The sequence below is a fragment of the Zonotrichia leucophrys genome, chromosome Z, assembly GCF_028769735.1.
Source record: "Zonotrichia leucophrys gambelii isolate GWCS_2022_RI chromosome Z, RI_Zleu_2.0, whole genome shotgun sequence".
NCBI lineage: Eukaryota > Metazoa > Chordata > Aves > Passeriformes > Passerellidae > Zonotrichia > Zonotrichia leucophrys.
This window is the reverse complement of record NC_088200.1, coordinates 35348945-35370157: the sequence shown is the minus strand read 5'-3', so window position 1 is coordinate 35370157 and position 21213 is coordinate 35348945. Positions and strand designations below refer to the sequence as shown.

The window sequence follows — 21213 nt, the reverse complement described above, 5'->3', positions numbered from 1 at the left end:
TCACTTGTAAATGTCTAATTCTCTTGTGTGCAGTGACATAGCTTTAACTGGGGGTATTGATATGGTCTCAGCCCAATTCTGCTTGCTTTTGAGAGGCAAAAGAACCACATGCAAGTTTGTGAACGCTACCCTTGACCTACATGCAGACCCTGCCAAACCTACAGGTTTTGGGGATTTGGGGTCCCATGTGTTGCCTGTGGATGTATTATTTTTATGCTGCATGCCTCAGTGTGTGTTGTCACAAATGTTGTTAGCAGGCCACCACTTCCAACTGCCTGTGTGTATTTTTTATCTTAAGGGTCAGACTTCTCTTAGGAGCGCTTGCAGAGACTGCAGTGGCTGAACCAGCAGTGATAAAACTTTATTTCTTCTAAGTAGTATGTGTTTGATCATTGTTTTCAGAAAATAAAATAGCATGACCTTGCATTAACTTCAGGGTTGAGCTGTCCCACTATCTAATGCTCCTCTGGACTCCGTGGAAAAGTGTCAGTCGGCTGGCAAGAGGGGAGCAGCTCATGGAGCAGAGTGAGTTGGCAGCCCTCTAGTGGGGCCGAGGAAAATGAAGGGGACCAGCAGCTCAGCAAGCAGATGTAAAAGTTAACTGGAAACCACAGCAAGGAGAATCTGACGGGGAAAAAGAAGTCGAAACAACAACTACAAAACCCAACAGAATTTGACAACAAGGTGGAAGAGAGCCATCTTTCCTGAAAGAGAGTTGCTGTAGTTACTGGGACAGTAGCTGTTCTGGTGGGTGGAGAGGATAAAGAGTCAGTCAAATGTATGAGGCAGGGAAAGATGGTGTCTGAAAAAGCTGGGGAGGTCAGACCACAAAACCATCTACCTCAGGATCAAGCTCCAGCAGTAGGAGTACGTACTGTAGGAGTGATTCATCCTACTTAGTCTCTCAGCCTTTGCCAAATTATCATTTAGGGGTTTCTTGACTCAGAGGTGAAAAGAGCTCTCCAGTTTTCTCCCATAAATCTGCCCCTTCTTTATAAACATAAATTGCTAAACAGGTCAAGTGATACTCTCTGTAACTGTAGAAGCTGACAGAGGAAGAGACTCCAAACAGAGAAAGAGTGGCCAAGTGTTAAACTATACAAAAATGCCTGTGGAGTTGGAGGCACCAGAAGTGAAAAAAACTAAAAGAGGAGAAAGATTGTGATATTGTTCTATTAAGGAAGACTAGTCAAAGAAAAAATGGGGAAGGACAGAGTGTAGCTTTGCTGAACAGCGGAGTTGGGCACCCTTGTCTGGTGTGCTTTAGCAGGCAGAAGTGCAGGGCACCAGCTCCAGGCCAAAGGTGTTGGACATCAGCTCTTGGCCCTGTATCTTGTAAGGGAATTCATGCAAGACTAAGGCCAGGGTTGAAGTCATACATGGTTGTGGACTGCAGTTTGGCTAGGAAAAAAAAAAAAAGCCAAGGGACTTGAGATTGAAAATAGTGATACAATCAAACATGAAAATGGTAATAGCCAAGGAATAGGTCCCTCCAGCTCAGTTTCTTCTATCCACACTTCACCAACAGTGTGGATAGAAGAAATTGAGCTGGAGGGAAGTGCAAAACAGCCCTGGCAAAGATGCAGCCAGGGGAGCACAAGGCTGAGGTGAAAGCTGGGTCAAAAAGAGATTCCTATTACTGGTTTGCAAAACCAAAGAGATGTCTGAAAACACTACAAAGCTGAATGAAGGGATGCACTAATGAAAGGGAAAGGGAGGAGGGCAGGAAGCCTTCAGGGCAAAAGGATGTCCAAAGGGACCTTGGCATCTGCGTGTTGCTTCTCAACTGGCACATCTGTCCTGAGCCTTTTCAGGAGGCTGAATTCACCAACACCTTTGCTTCACTGCTTGGTTGGCTCTAGCTGCTGTTGTTGCTCTGAAGCAGCACAGAATTATGCAAGAAGATTTTGTTGTACTAATTAGTCTGTACTAATTAATGTGGTGTGTTGGTAATTATTGATGATTCATAAACTGCATGGGCTGCAGCCATGCTGGGGTAAAGACTTTTGTACTGACTTAGAAAGGTGAGAATTCAATGAAGTAGTAATGCATTTTGCTTAATGCTATGATAGTAAGCTATTTGGTGATCACTGGTTTGCACAAAAGCATAAGAGCTAAGAAAGTGCTATTGACTCTGTCTAATTATTTGTTTCATAGCTGATTCCTGGGGAGAATGCTAAGGAGATTACAGTGATACTGAAAATAATATTGGGCAGTTAAAAATGTTAAACTTCTTTTTTCACTGGTTTTATGCTTTTATTATTTCTCAGTGGTTATTTCTTTGCTTTCAATACAGTGTCTGTTCCTCTGTTCACTGAAATTAGGGGTTTCTCACTGGCCTCTTTGGAATCAGGCTTGTCTCTGCATGTTTTACCAGAAAAGTCTGTTATGAGCTACTACACTAATTGATTTAGGTTGCAGATCTATTAGCAGTCCTTCCTGGCAGTCAGTCAAATAATGAGAGCTTTATTTAAATTGGAAATCATCAGTAATGTGCTATTCACTTAAGTAAGGAAATGAACAGAGGTATGGTCATGGTATCAGTAATACGCAATGTCCACATGGTCAGATTCTTCTGGGAGTTCAGAAGATGTGGAATTAGTTCCTTCAGGCAAGTGAGAGATCTGTAGGGCATTTGTGAAGGCCAGGCACACGTCTTTATTTTTGCTGCCTCCTTTAGCTGAGTTTGACAGAGGAAAGTGAGTCAGTCACCTATACCTACAGTAGTTTGGGCATATAAATCCAAGGGTCTGATTCAGGTTGTGAAACAAGACTCGGAACTTAACGACGAGAAAGGAGGACGTCAGACATATTTCTTGCTATATCTAATGAGAAGGTTTATTTATCCTTCTCATATTCAGGTTCATTACCAACCTTAATTTGTCCCATCTGTTTCTGTGCATTGTATAAGTAATGAAGTTGAGCATCTTAGGAACTCAAAGACAATACATAGCTATCTTTCAGGTAGAACAGCACCTATTCTGCATCCCTCCATGGTTCTGACCCATCAAGTCTGCACTGAGCAGTACAGGGACATGTTCACCTACATCAGGAGTCTCTGATTTTCTAATTTTCACCTAACTTTCCTGCTATTAGGAAAGGCAGGAGCACCCTGAATCTGGAAGGAGGGGAGGAAGAGAAAGACGCTGATTTTTTTGTCCTTCTATTCAAGTGTTTTCTATTCATTCATGAGGCTGACACAGAAACAGCTGGGAGAAAAACTCTGAGTCAGAGTCTGAGTGAGTGGATTATTTTGTTGCTCTTATTTTAAAGTAAACAGGATAAGAAAAGTGGCTAATCTATATGAAGTAATATCTGTAAAGGACTTGATAGACTTACCTGCATTGATCTGTGTCTTGGACACAGTTATTCCATTTTTGACAGTACAGAGTGACTAACTCTGAATATCTTCTGAAGCAGTAGAAAGTGGAAGACATTCATTTACAATGTGAGTTCCCTGATATTTCCCTGGCATTAGTAAATAGAGAATAAAATAAATATCTGTGTCCCAACATACATGGATGTGTCTGTATTCTTCTTTTTACTGGTGACTTCTTTTGTTGAAGAATCTCATGCTTTTGATCCACACCTTCTGAGACAGTTTGAGCTATGTATTTTCAAAAAACACGCTTTTGCTCTGAGACTGACTGAAGTCTGTTGTGTAGTCTTACAGATTTGTCTAATGAGATCACTTTGAGACTTTTTTTTTAATCAAAGTGTATGATAATAAAATATTTATTTAAGAGTTTCCTGTTGAGTATCACTGGAGTTTGAATGTGCTGTTTCTCTCTTTTGGTTCGGGAGAATAGGAGCTGTGAGCTTTCAGAGAGCTGTTTCTTTAACTTACTCTTAACTCATGGTTGATGATGGGTGCTAACTTCCATTTCTGTTCAGATATGCTTACTGGAACTAAGCTACATTCAGCTACAGCAAGAGCTGTAGTGGGAAGTGAAGCTTTTCCGTGAGAAAAGGAGAGGTTAACTACACTTATATTGGGGGCAGTTTTTGCTTTGGAAAACAGTGGCAGGCTTTGTAGTTTAATCTTTTGGAGTCCTGCCCGTTACCACCTTCTGACGTAGGTTGTTGGGCTGAGAAGAATCGATGCGCACTGGTGCATGAAAGTCCAACATGTCAGTTGTAGCTATACATAATGCCATTGTCTCACGTGCAGGCCAGGCTGTTAATGCTTAACACTGCATTGTATTCTCTAAAAGAAAAGAGTAGAATACCGGGAACTTCATCTGTTTTAAATGTTTATACACATTCCTTTGAAAAATACATTTTTAAAGGATTAAGTATTGCCTGTATAAAAGGCTCAGACTAATGAGCACCACAGAGAAAAATGCCACAGAAGTAAGGCTCCAGCATTCCTATGTGCCAGGGAATGGCCTCGGGAATCTGCCTACCATTAGGGTTTTGGTCAGATTACATGTCTTGCAGGGCGATTGCTTTAACTCATCTGCACCTGGGGCACCTGGGGTAACTGGTGACCATGAAAGCAAGGAGTGTGCCCTTTTGGAGATTGATGACTTGCAGCTAATTCTCCATATGCACGAAAATTGTAAAGGTTTAAAGACTCTTCTCATTAAGTAGGTGCACCTGTGTGAGGGCATATGTATTGTTTTGTTGCTTAACAACCTTCTGTAGCTAATGGTTTGAAGTGAAACAAATCAGTAGTGTACCGGAGAAGTGTACTGAAATGTATCAAGACACAAAAAGTATTAACGTAGTCCAGTTCCTAAGAAGTGTAACAAACAAAGCAGCCACAGCCCACTTGTACTGGCTTTCTTGCAGCAGGTTTAAATTATGGTGTGCTATCATATCTTCTGAAAATGTCATGGCTCACATGGTAGTGATATTTTTACCTGAAAACTGAAGGCTATGGTTCAGGAAAACAACTTTCAATCTGCAACCCAAACAAATTCCCTTTTCTCAAAAGTCACTTCTTTCCCTATCAATCCCACTGAAACATTATTATTTAGAATATTTCACAAGACCTTTAAAAAACGTTCTGTATTACATTCTAATGAATAACTTTTGGCCAGAGATAAATAGCTTTCTAGTCTCCAGCAAAAGAAAAGTCCTTCTATATAACCTAGGTACTCTGTTGGGGAAACAGGGAAAAGAAAGTGTTTCTTGCTTCCTTATTTAAAACCCTAGCATTTTTAACGTACAGGCAAGTAATACAAAAATAGGAATTTGGTAAAGATTATCATGTGAGATGCACTTCAAAGTAATGAAATTACTGCTGTTCACATGCCAGTGTGCTTTTTAGCATCTTTCATGGTTCTGTTTGACCTTTAATTCTTGTATGTAAAATGCTACCTTCTTAAGAATGACAATGAAAAAAAATCTGTATTTCTTTATCAGGCTTCAACTGCAGAAGTACAAGTTGGGCCCATGAGACTGACACAATACCCAATTCAGGTAAGATGCTCCTTCAGTTTCTGAGAGAGCCAATTCAGTATTGATAGATGAAGAAGTTAAGGTTCAAACTCTTTAGTTAACTGTAATATTTTAATTTCACTTGTACAAGGACCGTAAGAGGGATGATGTGTGTTTTGTGTATCTCATTGCTTGAGAAGACGTACAAGTAAATTAACTCAGTAAATAAGACCCTTAGTTTTCCACTAACATCCCCTCATTCCTTGTTTCTGTCCTACCAGTAGGAGTGTGAGTGTATGTGCATCAACCAGGGAAAGAGCTGCCTCTATGGATACTAAAACCTGTTCAGTTTTGCTCTACCACAGCAGAGAGCTTCATGAAATTTAGATATATGTTCAGTTTTGCTGGGTTTTGCACAACAGGACAGAGAACTGTAACAGGACAGAGAACTATGTTTTACAGACCACCAATTCAAGAAATGTCCTCCAAGAAGACAGATTCAAATTCAGCTAAGAAACAACAGCTCTTATCCATACATGCTTCATTTTCTGTTCATTTTGTTCCTGTGATAGTATCAGAGGATTTATTTTTATTTTTTGTTATATATATAACAAAAAAAATATCATTTGTTATTTTTTTCAGCTTATAGTGGATGTTGGAACTCTCGGATTATAGGAAATTAAATAGCCTTTTAGTCTTTAACATTGTTTTAGTGATACATAATTCATCTGAATTAATTTATGAGTTGGTTAATTCTGTAAAATACAGACACATTTAGTCACCAAGCACCCTTTCTGTGAAAAACCTATGTGTGGAAGAAAAGCATCATAAAGCTTTACATTTTTATGGCTTTACACTCAGTCTTGAATGTAAAGCCATATGAATGGCTTTCTGAATGTAATCTCCATGATTACTCAATCTGATGAAATTACTTGTTTATATTGTAATAAGACTGAGGAGTAGTGACTTAACAGCAGAACAACTTTCAGTTTGGCAGGGAATTTTAACATAGAAATGTGTAACTTTTCACAGAAAAATATTTTTAGATCATGTTAATTTTCAGAAAGATTATATAGAAGATATTTAGCAACTACAAATACTCTCAGTGCTTTTGTCAGGATATTACTTCATAGAAATTTGATTTGCCCAAGGCAAAGTTGGATTTTTCTTGTTTTCAAAAATTGACATTCTTCTTGGTATCTTTTTAGATGGGGGTGTTATTTTGTCTTTACATTTCACAACTGAGAATCTGTGTAAGAAAATAATCTGTTTTAGGCAGAAATTATTAAGTAAAACCATTAACTGAAGAATTTTCCTTGAAGACGTTGCCATACATTAACTTACTTACAGTTAAGTAAAACATTTCATGTAAACCCACCTTGTGTGTTTGTGGAACAAGCCACATTACCTCAGATAATTTGGCAAGTAATGCACAGATCCCCACATTAAAAAAATGAATGCTAATCTTTTATTCCATCTTGACAATACAATTATGTGTTTCTCTGTGCATTGCAAACAGCTACTGAATATCACATTTTAAATGTCTATTTGTGGATGATTAATCATGTTTACAATTGTCTGAGAAGTTAAGTTCCATTGTTAAAACAATTGCCGCTGAGGCTTTTCTTAGCAAACTTCATTTTATTCTGCTGTGTTTTATGCTGTTATGGGACACCTGTGCAACCTCAAAATGGCACATATTTTTTGTCTGAGAAGTGACCTCACTTTTGCCTGTGACCTGCCATAAAACCATTTAATAGATTCCCCACTGGACTTTATGACCATATATGTCAGAGTAAAAATTGGGTTTCATTTGTACAGAATTGTGACCCAGGTGTTCCTGGCCTTAAGAGGCAAAGGGAAGAGTCCAAAGCAAACTAGCCAGCTCCAACCCTCCAGACATCCCATATACACATTGCACAATTGTCTCAACTTTGTACCAAGGCTTGTAAATAAGAATGATTTGATTTCAGGAATGACCATGCTGAAAGTACACAAAAAATATGCTTTCTCCAGGGGACACTAGAGATGTGGTTTTTATAAGCAATTAGTGCACATAAAAAAGGTGTTGGATCCTCTTGCAGAAATGTTTGCTCATAAGCGTTTCAGTGTGTTCCTATTCAAATGCTGCACTTTCTCACCTTTTAGGACATTTGTTTGCCATCATCTCTTTCACAGTGTTGACACTGTGATCTTCCCTCATGAGCTGCAAATGAAGCACAGTGATGCACAGCATTTCGCTGTTCCCTCATACCATTATAACGGGTATCTCTCAGAGATACTATGTCTTTTCCAATTTGAAAGTCTCTTGCTGGGATATGATGATTTGAAAATGATTAAGTAGCTTCTTATGTTGCTGTAATTTTCTTTCTCCTTTTGGTAGCTTGTTTATCCTCAGCTGATGTTTCTTGTATTTCAAACTCTTTGAAGCAAATTTCTGTCCATTTTCTGTATTTGTGTAATAAACTTGGAACTAGATGTGCAATAGTTGTGTCAAGCAAATACTTAGAAAGAGAGTAAAAATTTCAGTACATCACCAAAATTGGAAAGGCCTCTACAGAGAAAGTCCATGGTATTCCTAAACTAGGGCAACACTGAGTAAAATGATCTTTTTACAGTAACACTGGCAAATCATGCAACAAAAAAAAAAAAAAACTGCATGAAGTTTTTTTGGCATGGAACACAGATTGAATTTAAGCATTTCCTCGATCATGTTGTTAATATGGATTATTACATTTTTGCCTTGACTATGACAGCAATGTTCAAGTATACTTCTAGTTATATTCTGTTTTGATGATTTATAGTAAGGTCCATACAAATGTTAATGAGAAAGTGTAGTAGTAATACCTTCAAACCACTTTTAAAATTAATATTCTCAGAAGAATTTGTGCACTGATAATCAGCTACCAGGGAGAGATTGTATGGTTTAATTAAGCTCCATTATTTTAAAGATGATAAATTACTGCATTTTGCCATCCTTTATTTCCAAACTGGGAGTGCTGAAAGAAGGAAGATATCAAAAAACGTGCCACCCCCCCCCCCCTCAAATTTTCTTTCCCCATAACATTTTGAACTAGGAACAAAATAAAACTAATAGCATTTGGAACCAAACAGAAGATTGTATCAGAGTAGGGACTTCACTCAGGAAGTAGAAAATCTGCAGCTCAACCATGTCACTGCTTTCCAACTTTTTGATGGCTGGAAAAAAAACCTCAGGGATTAAAAAGAGTGACAACAGTTACCTTGGATGTTAAGTGTCAGTAAACCAAATCTGCTTTTTGATAACTGCATTTAAAAACCTTCCAATACATTGAAACTTTCACCTTCTTAATACTTACAGAAATTGTGAGCATATAATTTTCTTCCATTGTTTAATGAAACTCTGACTGTCACAGTAACAATGATTGATTTTTTTATTGTTTAGAATTCAACAATCCAGGAAGCTAAAGATAAGAAGAAAGCTATTGCCACCTTTTCTAGCTTCTAGACTGATGGTGCTGAAATTCATGTGCTGACACCACACCTGCATAAAGCAAGGTGGATAAAGGTTATTGGTCTTTCCTACAGGCATTTGGAGCAAAATTTTGCATATTTTTCTTGAGCACGTTGTTTCAGTAAAGTCAGGGGATGACTTTTATTTGTGAAATGAACAGGATTTTGCTTTATACATGACTAATCTGGCTGCTGACTTTTTGTGCAATTTTAATAGCTGTGGATAAACTTTTGACTTTTTGAGGCCTTCTTTTTCACAGCATATTTGCACTAAATTAGCCCTATTCTTCATCTGACACATAGGGTAGCACGGATAGTTATCAGTCGCTATGGTAAATACCTGCAACTGTAATGGGGAATGTCTGCATGACTTAGATTAATAAATGGACACTGATAAATTGTGTGTTATGGGGCAAGGGTGAAAAATTTATTCTCTCTGAAAAAACACTTTCTTTTACATGAGAGGCACAGAAATACAGCTCTTTTCAGCTTCTATTCTGCATGTCAGCTTGCAAACAGGCTTCCTACACCATCTCCTTGATCTTCAGAGTGGCACCTCTGTACACTTCTTACCTGATCTTGTGTGAGCAGTTCCTTAAGTGTTCAGTTGAAATTGTCTAAACTACTTTATATGCTTAGGTACGGTGTGGTACAATTTATTGGGTAAAAAATTCTCACATGTGGATATTTTTCCTCCTGTACATACCTTCTTGCCTGTTACCCTTTTCAGCTTTGAAATAATATTAGTTAACACCACTTTTTGTGATTAAAGAAGAAAAGAACAGGTAAAATGGTGTTTTTGTTTCCCCATTCTTCAGGGAATGTAAGAGGTAATTAAGGCAGCTGAATTTCAGACAGTTCCTTACTATCAAAAGTGTGTGTAGCGTGGATGAGACAAGAGTGGCAATGATGTTTGAACACTCTGGTTGATTGCTGATTGATTTGGAACAGGAGCTAGGAAAAAATCATCGTGTGGTTTTGTCCTAAACTTTTAAACAGTCCTTGTTTAAAACCATTAACTATTTGTATAGTTAACTATTGCTAACTATTGATCATTTATTGATAACTGTGGTATCCATTAAGAAAGGTGTACTACTGCTGTACTACTGTATTACAACCTGTGGTTCAAGCTTCCCACTTTTAAAGCAGACTTTAAATCTTTCAAAGGGCGAAGCATTTGTTAAGACTTGCTCCATGCAGAAGACTACTTTATGTGCTTAATGTGGTGCTGCTGTTTTCCATCCTCTGCAGGTTTTGCTAATCTTTGCAAAAGAAGACAACCAAAGCAATGGTTTCTGGTGGGCTTGTGACAGAGCAGGATACAGGTGCAATGTTGCCTGGACTCTAGAATCAGCACTTGAATGTTTCCTGGATAAGCACCAGGAGATAATTGTTATAGATCACCGGAACTCCAAGTATTTTGATGCAGAAGATATCTGCAGGTAATGTAAAGCACCTTATGCTTCTCTTAAGCTTTGGAATACGTTGTATGAAACCAAACCTCCTAATGTGAAACCGAAAAATAGGGAAAAAAATAAAAACAGCAAACAAAAAATGAACACCTAAAATTGTAGTGGAATGGAAGTTTGGGGACTGAGGCCAGGAGGTTTGCACACATCTTCAACAATATAAAAACTACATTATGCCAAAGCTGAACTGTACAATTTTCTTTAACTCATGGGATTTCTATCAGAGCATAAGCCAAAGCTGTTGTGAAACCATTCCCTGCTGTGGTGCTGCTTCTTTCCTGGCTTACTGCTGCAGCAAAATCTGAAGCTGCAGACTACAAAGGAATGTGTTTGTTTGTGTGAATGTTGTGCACAAGGTCAAGCACTGCCAGTTCTTCGCAAAAGTTTGCATCACTCTTCTAGTCCACATGGTTGTGCCTAAGCTGCTTTAAGATTACAAGTGTTCAGTATTGGGATCCTTTGCTAAAATACACGGTTTCAGCTGAAGCATACCGTTTGCACCATACTGTGCTTCTAGTCTGCCATGAGCTGAAAGTTGCCATGTTTATGACAAGGGGCATTTTAATGCTCAGATATTTGTGCTGGTCTTTCTTTTAAAAGACCAGCAGATAAACATAAAGATTGTTTATTCAGAACAGTGTAATATGAGTGAAAAAACCTTATCGTTAGCCAGTAAAACACAGAGTGTTCTTCTGATAGCTCGTCATATCTTTTTTGATTTCTCAATAATACGCAACATGGTAAAATTTTGTTTATTCAGTATTTAATGAACTGTAGTATTTTGTAATTTGCTATGCCCACTTTTCTTACTTTCATGTCTTGATAGCACTTCCCACCCTCTAAACAAAATTTTGCAATGTCTAGAAGGACAGTGGTAAATCTGAGAGGGGGTAGAGATTCTTGTTTAGATTAGTCAAGGGCGTTGAAGATACTTTGCATGTACTGACCTTTCTCGAGTCACGCATTCAGGGCAGTCTGCCCCAGATAAGAGATAGACACAGGGGAAACCTTTGCTACGTCATAAGAGTGGGTCTGAAAAGTGGTGTTTGTACACTGAGGTTTTGGAGCTTTTGCCTTCTTACCTCTATAGAGCAAAATGAGAAATCTGGTGCCAAAATGAAAATGGCTTGTCTAAATGGGGATAGTTAGATGTGGCAGTGCGTTATTGTATTGTCTAGCCTCAGTGGTGTCTTTCAGTCCTGACTTTCATTTATATTTTCAGTGAAGGTACTCAGAGGAATATTGAGAAAGCATTCAGTGTAACTGAGAAATTTTTGTTTCCTCAGGTCTATTCGTGCCACAGAGCTATCAGAGCATACTGTAATACTTGCTGTGGTTCCACGCACGTAAGTATTACTAGTTTGTGAAAGATTTTTTATTTTACTTTATAAGAACAGTTACCTAGTCTATAACAGTTGTTTAATAAAGAAAGTATCTTACTAGCAAATTTTACAGAGTAAATGTAGTATTTTTCATCTGAAATGGGCTAGTGATGTTTGATGTTTTATTTGAGTGTTCGACGTCTTTCCTTTAGTGCTGACTAGTATTTTCCTGTCACCTCATGATGGGTTTTATAGTAAAAAAGCCAGACAGATATGTGTTATTTCTAAGAGGAAAGGAAAATACAAATCCAAACTAGAAAGGTGTGTATTACTTTCTAAAGGAAATAACTAGAGAAATAACAAATTGTTGTTTATTGAACTGGGTGATGGGGCAAACTTCAATCCAGCTGATGCTAAATTCACCAGAATGTTGTCCATAAACCCTTATTCAGTAATTCATAACCCATGCATTTGGGAAGAATTCTTACTTAAATATATATTTATCAAATATCTTCAAATACCCTTGTTAGAACTCCTACATACTACTGAATCCATTACCATTCTTATTCATTTCCTAAATCAATTAGAATATTAGGAAATAGAGTGGAAGGAGAACTATTACTACCAAGATTTGAAAATCAATTAAATTTGCTACTGAACAAGATTTTACTACTTAGCAAATACCTTTATCTTAATAATATTTTTTTAGATTTTTTTCTCATAAGATATCACAGAATGTCTTTTTTATCTTCTTTGTACTTTGTCTTGCAATCCCCTTCTGTGTACGTAGAGAGATACAAGACTTCTCTGGAGAATCTGTCAGGTTTGCTGTAGGAGTAACTATCCAGTTGTATAGAAGCTGCAAATACCTATAATAGAAGACTGTAGCACCAGCTTCTGTAACAGTAAGATTTTTTGTATGTATTTAAGGAAAAATTCTTCTCACTGAGTTCATTATGCTTAGAGAACTATGTTAGATTCATGCCATCTAATCCTCAAGTATTATGTCCCCTTATAGTAAATAATATACCAGCCCTGCTTAATATCTGTATCAATGACCTGGAAAAGGGATTGAGTGCATCCTCAATCAGTTTGCAGGTGACACCAAGCTGGGTGGGAGTGCTGATCTGCTGGAGGGCAGGGAGGCTCTGCAGAGGGATCTGGGCAGGCTGGATCATGGCTGAGGCCAATGGTGTGAGGCTCAACAAGGCCCAGTGCTGGGTCCTGCCCTTGGGTCACAACAACCCCAGGCAGTGCCACAGGCTGGGGCAGAGTGGCTGGAAAGGAGCTGGGGGTGCTGGTGGCAGCAGCTGAACATGAGCCAGGCTGTGCCCAGGGGGCCAAGAAGGCCAATGGCATCCTGGCCTGGATCAGCAATGCTGTGGCAGCAGGAGCAGGGCAGGGATTGTCCCCCTGTGCTGGGCACTGGTGAGGCCACAGCTGGAATGCTGTGTCCAGCTCTGGGCCCCTCACAACAGGAAGTATGTTGAGGTGCTGGAATGAGTCCAGAGAAAGGCAGTGGAGGTGGTGAAGGATCTGGAGCATGAGTCCTGAGGAGTGTGGCGTGACTGAGGGAGCTGGAGATGTCTAGCCTTGAGAAAAGGAGCCACAGGGAGACTTTGTTTCTCTCTACAAGTACCTGAAAGGAGGATATACTCTCCATACCAGGTGGGGTACGTTTTTTCTTTCTGAAGTATCAAGGGATCTGACCGTAGGAAATGGCCTCAGGTTGTGCTAAGAGAAGTTTAGATTGGGCATTAGGAAAATTTTCTTTCCTGAAAGAGTTGCAAGCATTGCAACCCAGGCTACCCAGGACAGTGGAATCACCATCCCTGCAGGTATTTAAAAGATGTGTGGATGTGACACTTGGGAAGTGGTTCACTGCTGTTCAGTGCTTAGCACTGCTGGGTTAAGAGGTTGGACTCGATGATCTAACAGTCATTTCCAACCTGAATAATTTTGTGGTTGTGTGATTTTGTTTTGTAGATCTGCTGACCAAGAAGAGACTTCTGTTCTCCCCCTTCTTGATGCAGGCTTTGATAGGGTATGTATAAATTGCCTATGTAATATAGAAAACATAGTAGCTTCATAAATTACAAACACTTCTGCTTCCTCAAATTGAAAAGTACACATCCTCTTCTTTTAGAAATTTTTTGATAAGAAACCAGTGGCAGTTGATTTAGTTTTCCTTTCAGGAGTATTCCAGAAGCATATGAAACAAAAAGCTCTGTGATCTAGGTAGTCTTTTCAGAATAGCAGCTGTACTGACATTACCTTCTTGTGGTCTGGCTGGGTAGCGCACGTGTTTTATGACTGCACTAAGAAACAGGGGTGGGAGGCTCTGATTAACACATCACAGCATGCTGACTCGTCACCCAGACCCCTCCATGTGTCTCAGGCTGCTGGGATTTCTCTTCTAAAGGGACTACAAAGCTGGTCCAGCTCGTGAAGATTTTTCCCCCTGTAATGTCTGTCATGTTGGTTTGCACAAATTTTTCTCAGTACAGAGTTAGAGACGCTCCTGTACCAGAAGCAGAAGGGAAGATAACTGTTCATACTGTTCCTCAAAGGGCTTTGTAGGAGAGAGCAGAAAGGCAGGAGTTCTCAGCTCTGAAAATCTAGGTTGCTTACCCTCTCCCAACATTTGTGTGAATGGCTTTGGTTGGCTATTAATGTTATGTTACTCTAAAATAAACCAGCTGCATTTTTTAAGTTAGCCATTCATAAGGAAGGATGTGTACTTAGGCATAAGAAGCACATCTGAAGAATTAGTTAGAATTAACTGTGTATATTTTCTTTAAACTATACATATTTAGGAAAATTAACTGTAGTAAGGAAAATCAGAGAAGAGATGGAATTAACCCAGGCAAAAATCTCATTCTCCTTTGCTCATACTGAGTCCAGTGTCTGAGCCAACTCACATTCAGCCCAAGTTTGTTTATACAGCAGAACATGAACCAGAATTACTATTTTCAGATGGTCTCCCAAAAATAGAGATATAAGATCTTGCCTGTACTGCAAGAGTATTGTGGGGTCAAAGCATTTCTAAAGTACTTACATGCTCTGAAAATTGGAAATGTTAGTCTTAGAGAAAGGTCAGCCCAAGAATGCCAGTGCTTTATTAATGTGGTTTCTCCCTCTCCCTCTCCCTCTCTCTCTCTCTCTCTCTCTCTCTCTGGCTGAAATATTTTTCAAAGAGAAGTTTATTACTTCTCAGCTCTACTGTTTCATTTGAACACAATGCAGGGCAATGTGTTTTGTAAGCTAGATTAAAACTGTAGGGGTAGTACTGAATAAAGTCAGAGGACACTCTTGTGTGAGACAAGGCTCTGTGATACTCTCTGCCTTGGAAAAAAGAATCTTTTTGCACCTGACAGCTGTGCTAACTACTCTCTTTTGCTGTCCCACATTTATCAGAGGGCTTGAATAATGTAATAATTGCCTATTGGAACTATTTTCAAGACTTAAAAATACATCTGATGTCAAAGTTTCTGTTTTCCTGTGGGGTGGACATAGGAATTATTTTTGCTTGGATGGCAATCAGTAGGGACTAAATGCATTATCACACAAAGATTTAAACATGCCCCTCTTCAAAAGAGAGGTGGTATTTGCAGGGAGTCTCTTCCTCATCAGCAAAAATTAAATTTATTTTTGGAAAATTGCAATCTGTTTAAATCATAATTTTTTCTTTATGCTGACTTATTTCTGGTTTTTCTTCCTTCTTCTTAAGAAAGTTCATTTCATTTAATCTGATTTTCCCTCTATATCATTAACAACTCTTGTGTTTGTGTATTAATGCTGTTGCTAATCCAGGACATTAATTATGCTTTTTTTTTCCCTCTCAGGCTTATAAACCTAATAGTGGTGGCCTACTTAGGATGGGCTAATTTGAACAAGCAATTTAGCATCCTGACTGATTTTCAGCTATGATTTAAATCAGCAAACAGGAGATCTTAATGTTTGCAGTTACTGAATTACAACCTTGTCTTGTATTTTGAACCTCTTTAACAAATGTTGATTCTCATTGACCAGATACTATTAAAACTTACTAGATTGGAATAAAAAGAGTCTTTAATATTAAAATGAATTCTTTTTGCTAAGCAAAAAAAGAATGCATTACTGCTATTTTATAATTCTTGTGGCTTGTAGTAGGTTCTGCATGGAACAACAGTGGAATCCCATTATAATGAAGTAAATAATTTAAAATTATATGTTATTTAAATCAAAATGTAGTGCATAAATATGAAACTTTTAAAAAATAAAGTGTTTTGTCTGCCTTCTAATATCTGCAAGTTCAGAAATCTTCTTGTTCTTGTGTCACATTAAAAGCACAGATAAGAAAAAGAAATGTTTCCTACTATTTTCATGTCCCAGTTGATTTCTGTTTTGAGTCAGCCAGCGAATGACCAGCATTAACACTCTGAACTTAGATAAAGTGATTCTTTAGATTCTTTAGATCTGCAGAAGACTATACAACAGCTAAGAGCATGGTTAGCACTTTGATAAGCTGCAGTTCTTGTTTCTTAGCAAAAGATTTGTGCCAAGAATTTTGTCATTGAACAGCAGTGCTTAAATTTTTTCAGTAAAACACACTACTATAAAATTTAGTTTATAAAGAGCCTTAGCATAATCTAGTAAGTCTATTTCATAAAATAGGTTGCCATCGTAGATAAATTTTATATTATTGAGAGTTGTTCTCATTCTTTTAAATTTAGCTCAAACGTATTTGAATACTTAAAAGAGCATCCAAAACCTGAAAATCTTAGTCTACACTGCTTTAGAAGAGAAGTTCATTAGCAGGCTGTTTGGTATACAAAAACACAACATTGTTTGCTTTGTTTCTGCCAACTTTTTATGGTACCTTTCGTTTTCCCATGTGTTCTATGGTATGGGAGGTGAAAGTTACAGAAATATTTTAAGATGTCAACATTAAGGAGTGAAACAGACCCATGCCAACAGTTGTTTTTAATGTTACTTTTGTTATATTTTACTCACAACTTGGAATTAAGCCACTGGTCTCCAAAACTCAGTTTTTCATACAGGACAGAAGCACAGATTTCTTGAAAGCTGTTCTTTGGAGGTTTGCATGCTCCTCTGGACTGTGCATGCAGCTGTGCTGTGAGAACTAGCGACAACACAGGCATTTCCTGTGATAACGAAAATCAGTGCATGTGATTGATCAATAAACTTTAACTGAACTCAGAGAATATACTTCTTTGTAGCAACATATTTTCCTGATTTCAGCAGGACCAAGCACAAGACCTTTTAGACCTAACAGAGAACATTCTCTCCTATCTGGAGTAAAAGTTTTTTTTTCACTGCAGTCAGATGCTCCTTACTTTGTGTATTTCTGAATTCACAGTGGCAGCTCAGTGAGATTACTTGAGAAGCAAAGTTGCTTCACTTTTGGAGCTTTAGCTGCAATATTTGCTTGGAAACAAATACCAAATATATTTTTCTTTCTTTTTTATTAGCATGTATGTTTTATGTCTCTAAGGTTTTCCATTTCCATTCTGAATTAAGGATAGATGTTCAAAATAAAACAACAAGGCAATACTGGTTTTGTGTGAGACTGTGTTTGGGGGTTTTTTGGAGTATTTGGTGGGTTGCTAAAACCAAACGGGAAAATACAGGAAAGGACTTAGCATTTTTATACTTTCTTTGTATTTAGATATTTGTTTAGTCTTAAAAACCAGAAACTCATTCCTGAGGGAAAGATTATTATTCAAAACACAAAGGGTACACCAAAAATTTTTTCTGCTAGAAAAGAAAGTATGGTTGGGGTTGGAAGGGACCTCTAGAGGATATCTTGCCCAGCCTCCCTGCTCAAGTAGAGCCCCCTAAAGCAAGTTTAGGACCATGCCACACAGTTTTTCAAGATCTCCAGTGATGGAGATTCTGCAGCCTCTCTGGGTAACCTGTGCCCAGGTCACCCTCACAGTAAAAAAATAGTGTTGCCTGATATTCATGCTCCCTGAAACTCCTTTGTTTCTGTTTGTACCAATTGCCTCTGGTCCTGTCACTGGGCATCAGTGGAAAGAAGCTGGCTCTGTCTTCTTGCAGTCTCCCTTCAGATATTTATAGGCCTTGATATGTTCTCCACTTCAGCATTCTCCTTTCCAGGCTGAAAAGTCCCAGTTCTCTTGGCCTGTCTCACAGCAGAGGTGCTTTATCACCGTTGTGGGCCTTTGCTGGCCTCATGCCAGCTTTCTTTAAAAAGTTAAAGTTTTAGATGCAGAAACAGAAATAACAGTTTAAAACTATTTCAGCCTATTTCATGTACTCTTGATTTGTCTTCCAGCAATTCATGGAGAACAGCAGCGTAACTGCTTGTTACAATGAACTGGTTCAAATAGAACATGGGGAAGTGCGATCTCAGTTCAAATTACGGTATGTAGAGGTGTGAGAAACTGCAAACGCCAACCTCTTGGTCTAAACAATTGCATCATGTTATTTTCTGCTTCTTCCCAGCTAAGTATTTGTGTGCCTTGCATCTGTATGTTAACTAATGCTCTACTCTTCTGTATTTCCTCCTTGTGTGTTTTTGTAAAGGACAGACTCAGTGCCTTAGTAGCTGTGGTACCCTGAGAAATCTTGGTCAGTGTAGGTGTGGGCTGTGAATTTAAGTGACAGTAAAACTTTATAAAGTCATCCTTGATCTCGTGTGTCTGAGCTTTCATATTAGGAGGCTTGAACTGAATGCAATCTTGATTCAGCTCTGAGTTTTTATTTTCTTTCTTGGCCAAGACTCAGCAGGCCAGGAGCACAGTTTTATATGTTATCGAGAAGTTAAATGGGGCTCATTCCCACTTTTGCACTTTTTCCCCACATTGCACTTTTTCCTTAATGTGACTAATTTTGTATTTAATATCGATGCTTTTGCATGCATGTAGATATTTTTGCTATGCAACCATATGAAACTATAGGAAAGAAATGCAGAGAAAGAGCTGTTCTCTCTGTGGCATAAATTAATTCGAGTTCCATCTACAGAAAATACTATCACTTTTCTACAGATTTCAGTGTCTCTGTTTCACAAGTTGATTTTTTCTAAGATTTCTTTGCAAACTGATACCAAAGTGGCTTTATATTTTGAGTGATTGCATATTCATGCGCACAAACTGCAATGACGGTAGAATTCCAGGGAAAAAAATAGGATTTTGGTTTACACAATTTTAATAGTTGTTTTCTAAAACTCAGCAAGAATGTCTTCCCCTTACCTCTGTCTTATTAGAGAAATGCCATTAAAAACTAATCAGAGCCAATCCTGGTTATGGTATTCAGGTATAATTTTTTTTTCATTTGTGTGGTTTAATTAAGTGGGGAAAACAGTGCTGCACTGCACATCTGTGCTGCTAGTTGATTATCTGGGGGTCTTCTAAACAGCTTTGTGAAAGTGAAAGGGAAGAGAATACAGAAAGTTTGTTGATAGAATTAAACTCAGGATATGTCACGTGTTCAGACACAAGAGAAATGTGATGAAAAAGTAGCATCAGCCCCAGAGAGAAGTAAATGAGATCATGTCAGTGGTCAGAAGTGGCTTTCCATTCCTAGCACAGACTCCACTTTTCCACATAGCTGGTTCTGGTTGGAAACTTGGTTGGACATCTGTGTGCTAATTAAAGGGGATATGGGCCATTTAAACTTGTAATTTTGCTGGCTTGCTTGCCAGATCAGTTGAAAATATTAAGGCTTGAATAGTGCAGACATATCTGTGTGTTTTCTTACAGAAAGTCTATGTAATTACATTTGTTAGCAGCTGATGTACCAGACAGGCATCTATCACTGAGACAAATTAATTCCTTCACACAGCACAAAATCACACTTGGAAACCAGCTTGAAATGCTGGAAAATCACATATAAAATTACACTCCAAGCTTTTTTTATTATATGAGCCGAAACACTTCTGTCATCTTCTGTACAAAATACTTTTTCCCCACAAACCTTCATCCACATGGTTGCATGTCTGTGTTTCTGCATATGTCTCTTTGTGTATCCTATTTTGTTTTGAGTTACTTCTGCAATAAGCAGAAGTAGTAATGTCCTGTATTTCTCAATTCTCTAGTCAGTGGTACTAATTCAAACCATGCTATGCAGCCTGGAAGCAAGAGGTTTCTTTTAGGTAATAACTGTGTACAGGAACATTTATGCATGGTGCATTTTAGCTCCCTGAAATGAGAATTATGTAGAAGATAATTAGTTTGTCTTCAGACCAAATCAAAGACAAGGCACTGATGTCTATCAAAGCAAGTATGACTAAGTTGTTTCTTCCAGTTCTCACTCTTCTAGGCCATGGCAGGGTCTTGGAACTACATGATCTTCATGTCCCTTCCAACGCAAATCATCCTGTGATTCTGTGAGATATACATTTTTCCCTAATATTAGAAGCATATATTAATTTTAATGCCATCCTGTGTAAGTCGTAATATAAGCAATTTGAATTCTGTACCAAGAAGGTAAGGCTTTTGTTTTCCTGCATTAGTTGAAAGATAACCCTGAAAATAATAGGCAACAAAGATCATCTGGGTCCTGAAAGATGAGGATGTATGGAAATCAAGTCACTGCATTATTACTTGGAAGAAAGAAAATTAGTAATTTTTTTATTAGAACTTTGAGATGGATCAAATTGTTTCCTTTAACTGTGTTGTATTACAGTTTCTTTGACAGTGCCAACCTACTTGCTGTACTATAAAACTTTGTCTATATGTGCTGTCATGATTTTTGTGCTTCCAATCCTTAATGATCACAGAACTTTCTGTTGTAATAGTAGTGTGTTATTTTACTGCTAATTGTTCATTCCTGCTGTTCAGAGCGTGTGTGTAGATACAAACGTGCTCTTAAGATGCTGCAGCACCCATGAGCACATTTACAATGTAATCTGCAGTAAAAGCACGTTAACAACAGGGATGTCTGAGGCTGGATGTTCTGAAAAAGTCATCATAAAGATTGTGGCGTGGTCTAGTCAAAACAACTGCTATTTTGTGGTTCATCTATCAATAAGTACAATTTAATCATGTATTTATAGTCAACAAAATGTTCTAGCAGTAAAACTAATGTGCTAATCATTTGCTACTTGCAGGGCTTGTAATGCATTGTTTACGGCATTAGACCATTGTCAGGAGGCTGTAGAAATAACCAGTGAAGATCACGTCATTCAGGTAGGGAGGGAAATGTTAACTGTTTTATAGAATTTGAAAAGAGGGACCCCAAAGAGATCTTGGCTCAGTAGTTCCTGTTCTATATCAATATTTTAGTTTTGTTGCCCATTAGAAAGTCTTGTGCAATGAACTGCTTAATTTCTGATTGCTGCACACTGATGCCTGCTGAATTTATAAGACTTCTGTAATTTCATTGAAATTATAGTTTTCAGTAATGTTGTTTCTGGTAAAACCTGCATTAATTCTCTTTCTGTGCCTTCTGATAGATTACATATTGCCTTCTCTTACTTGAATAAAATGTTTCACCATTACATAGCATTTTTATATGAGAAACACTGAATTGTAGGGATGTGTGGCTGTGGCTTTAGCATATAACTTTTCACACTTTGG

At 38.1% G+C, this 21213-nt stretch overlaps 1 protein-coding gene across 2 annotated transcripts in view; it reads left to right on the top strand.

Moving 5' to 3' along the window:
• The window catches only part of PDE8B (phosphodiesterase 8B), a 67585-nt gene that overhangs the window by 23148 nt on the left and 23224 nt on the right, over positions 1–21213 (top strand). For both annotated transcript variants that reach the window (XM_064736312.1, XM_064736311.1), the window contains exons 2-7: positions 5371–5427; positions 10129–10319; positions 11633–11692; positions 13655–13712; positions 17970–18058; positions 20745–20823. In XM_064736312.1, the coding sequence (XP_064592382.1) occupies positions 5371–5427; positions 10129–10319; positions 11633–11692; positions 13655–13712; positions 17970–18058; positions 20745–20823 (534 nt within the window). The remainder of the gene's footprint in view (positions 1–5370; positions 5428–10128; positions 10320–11632; positions 11693–13654; positions 13713–17969; positions 18059–20744; positions 20824–21213) is intronic.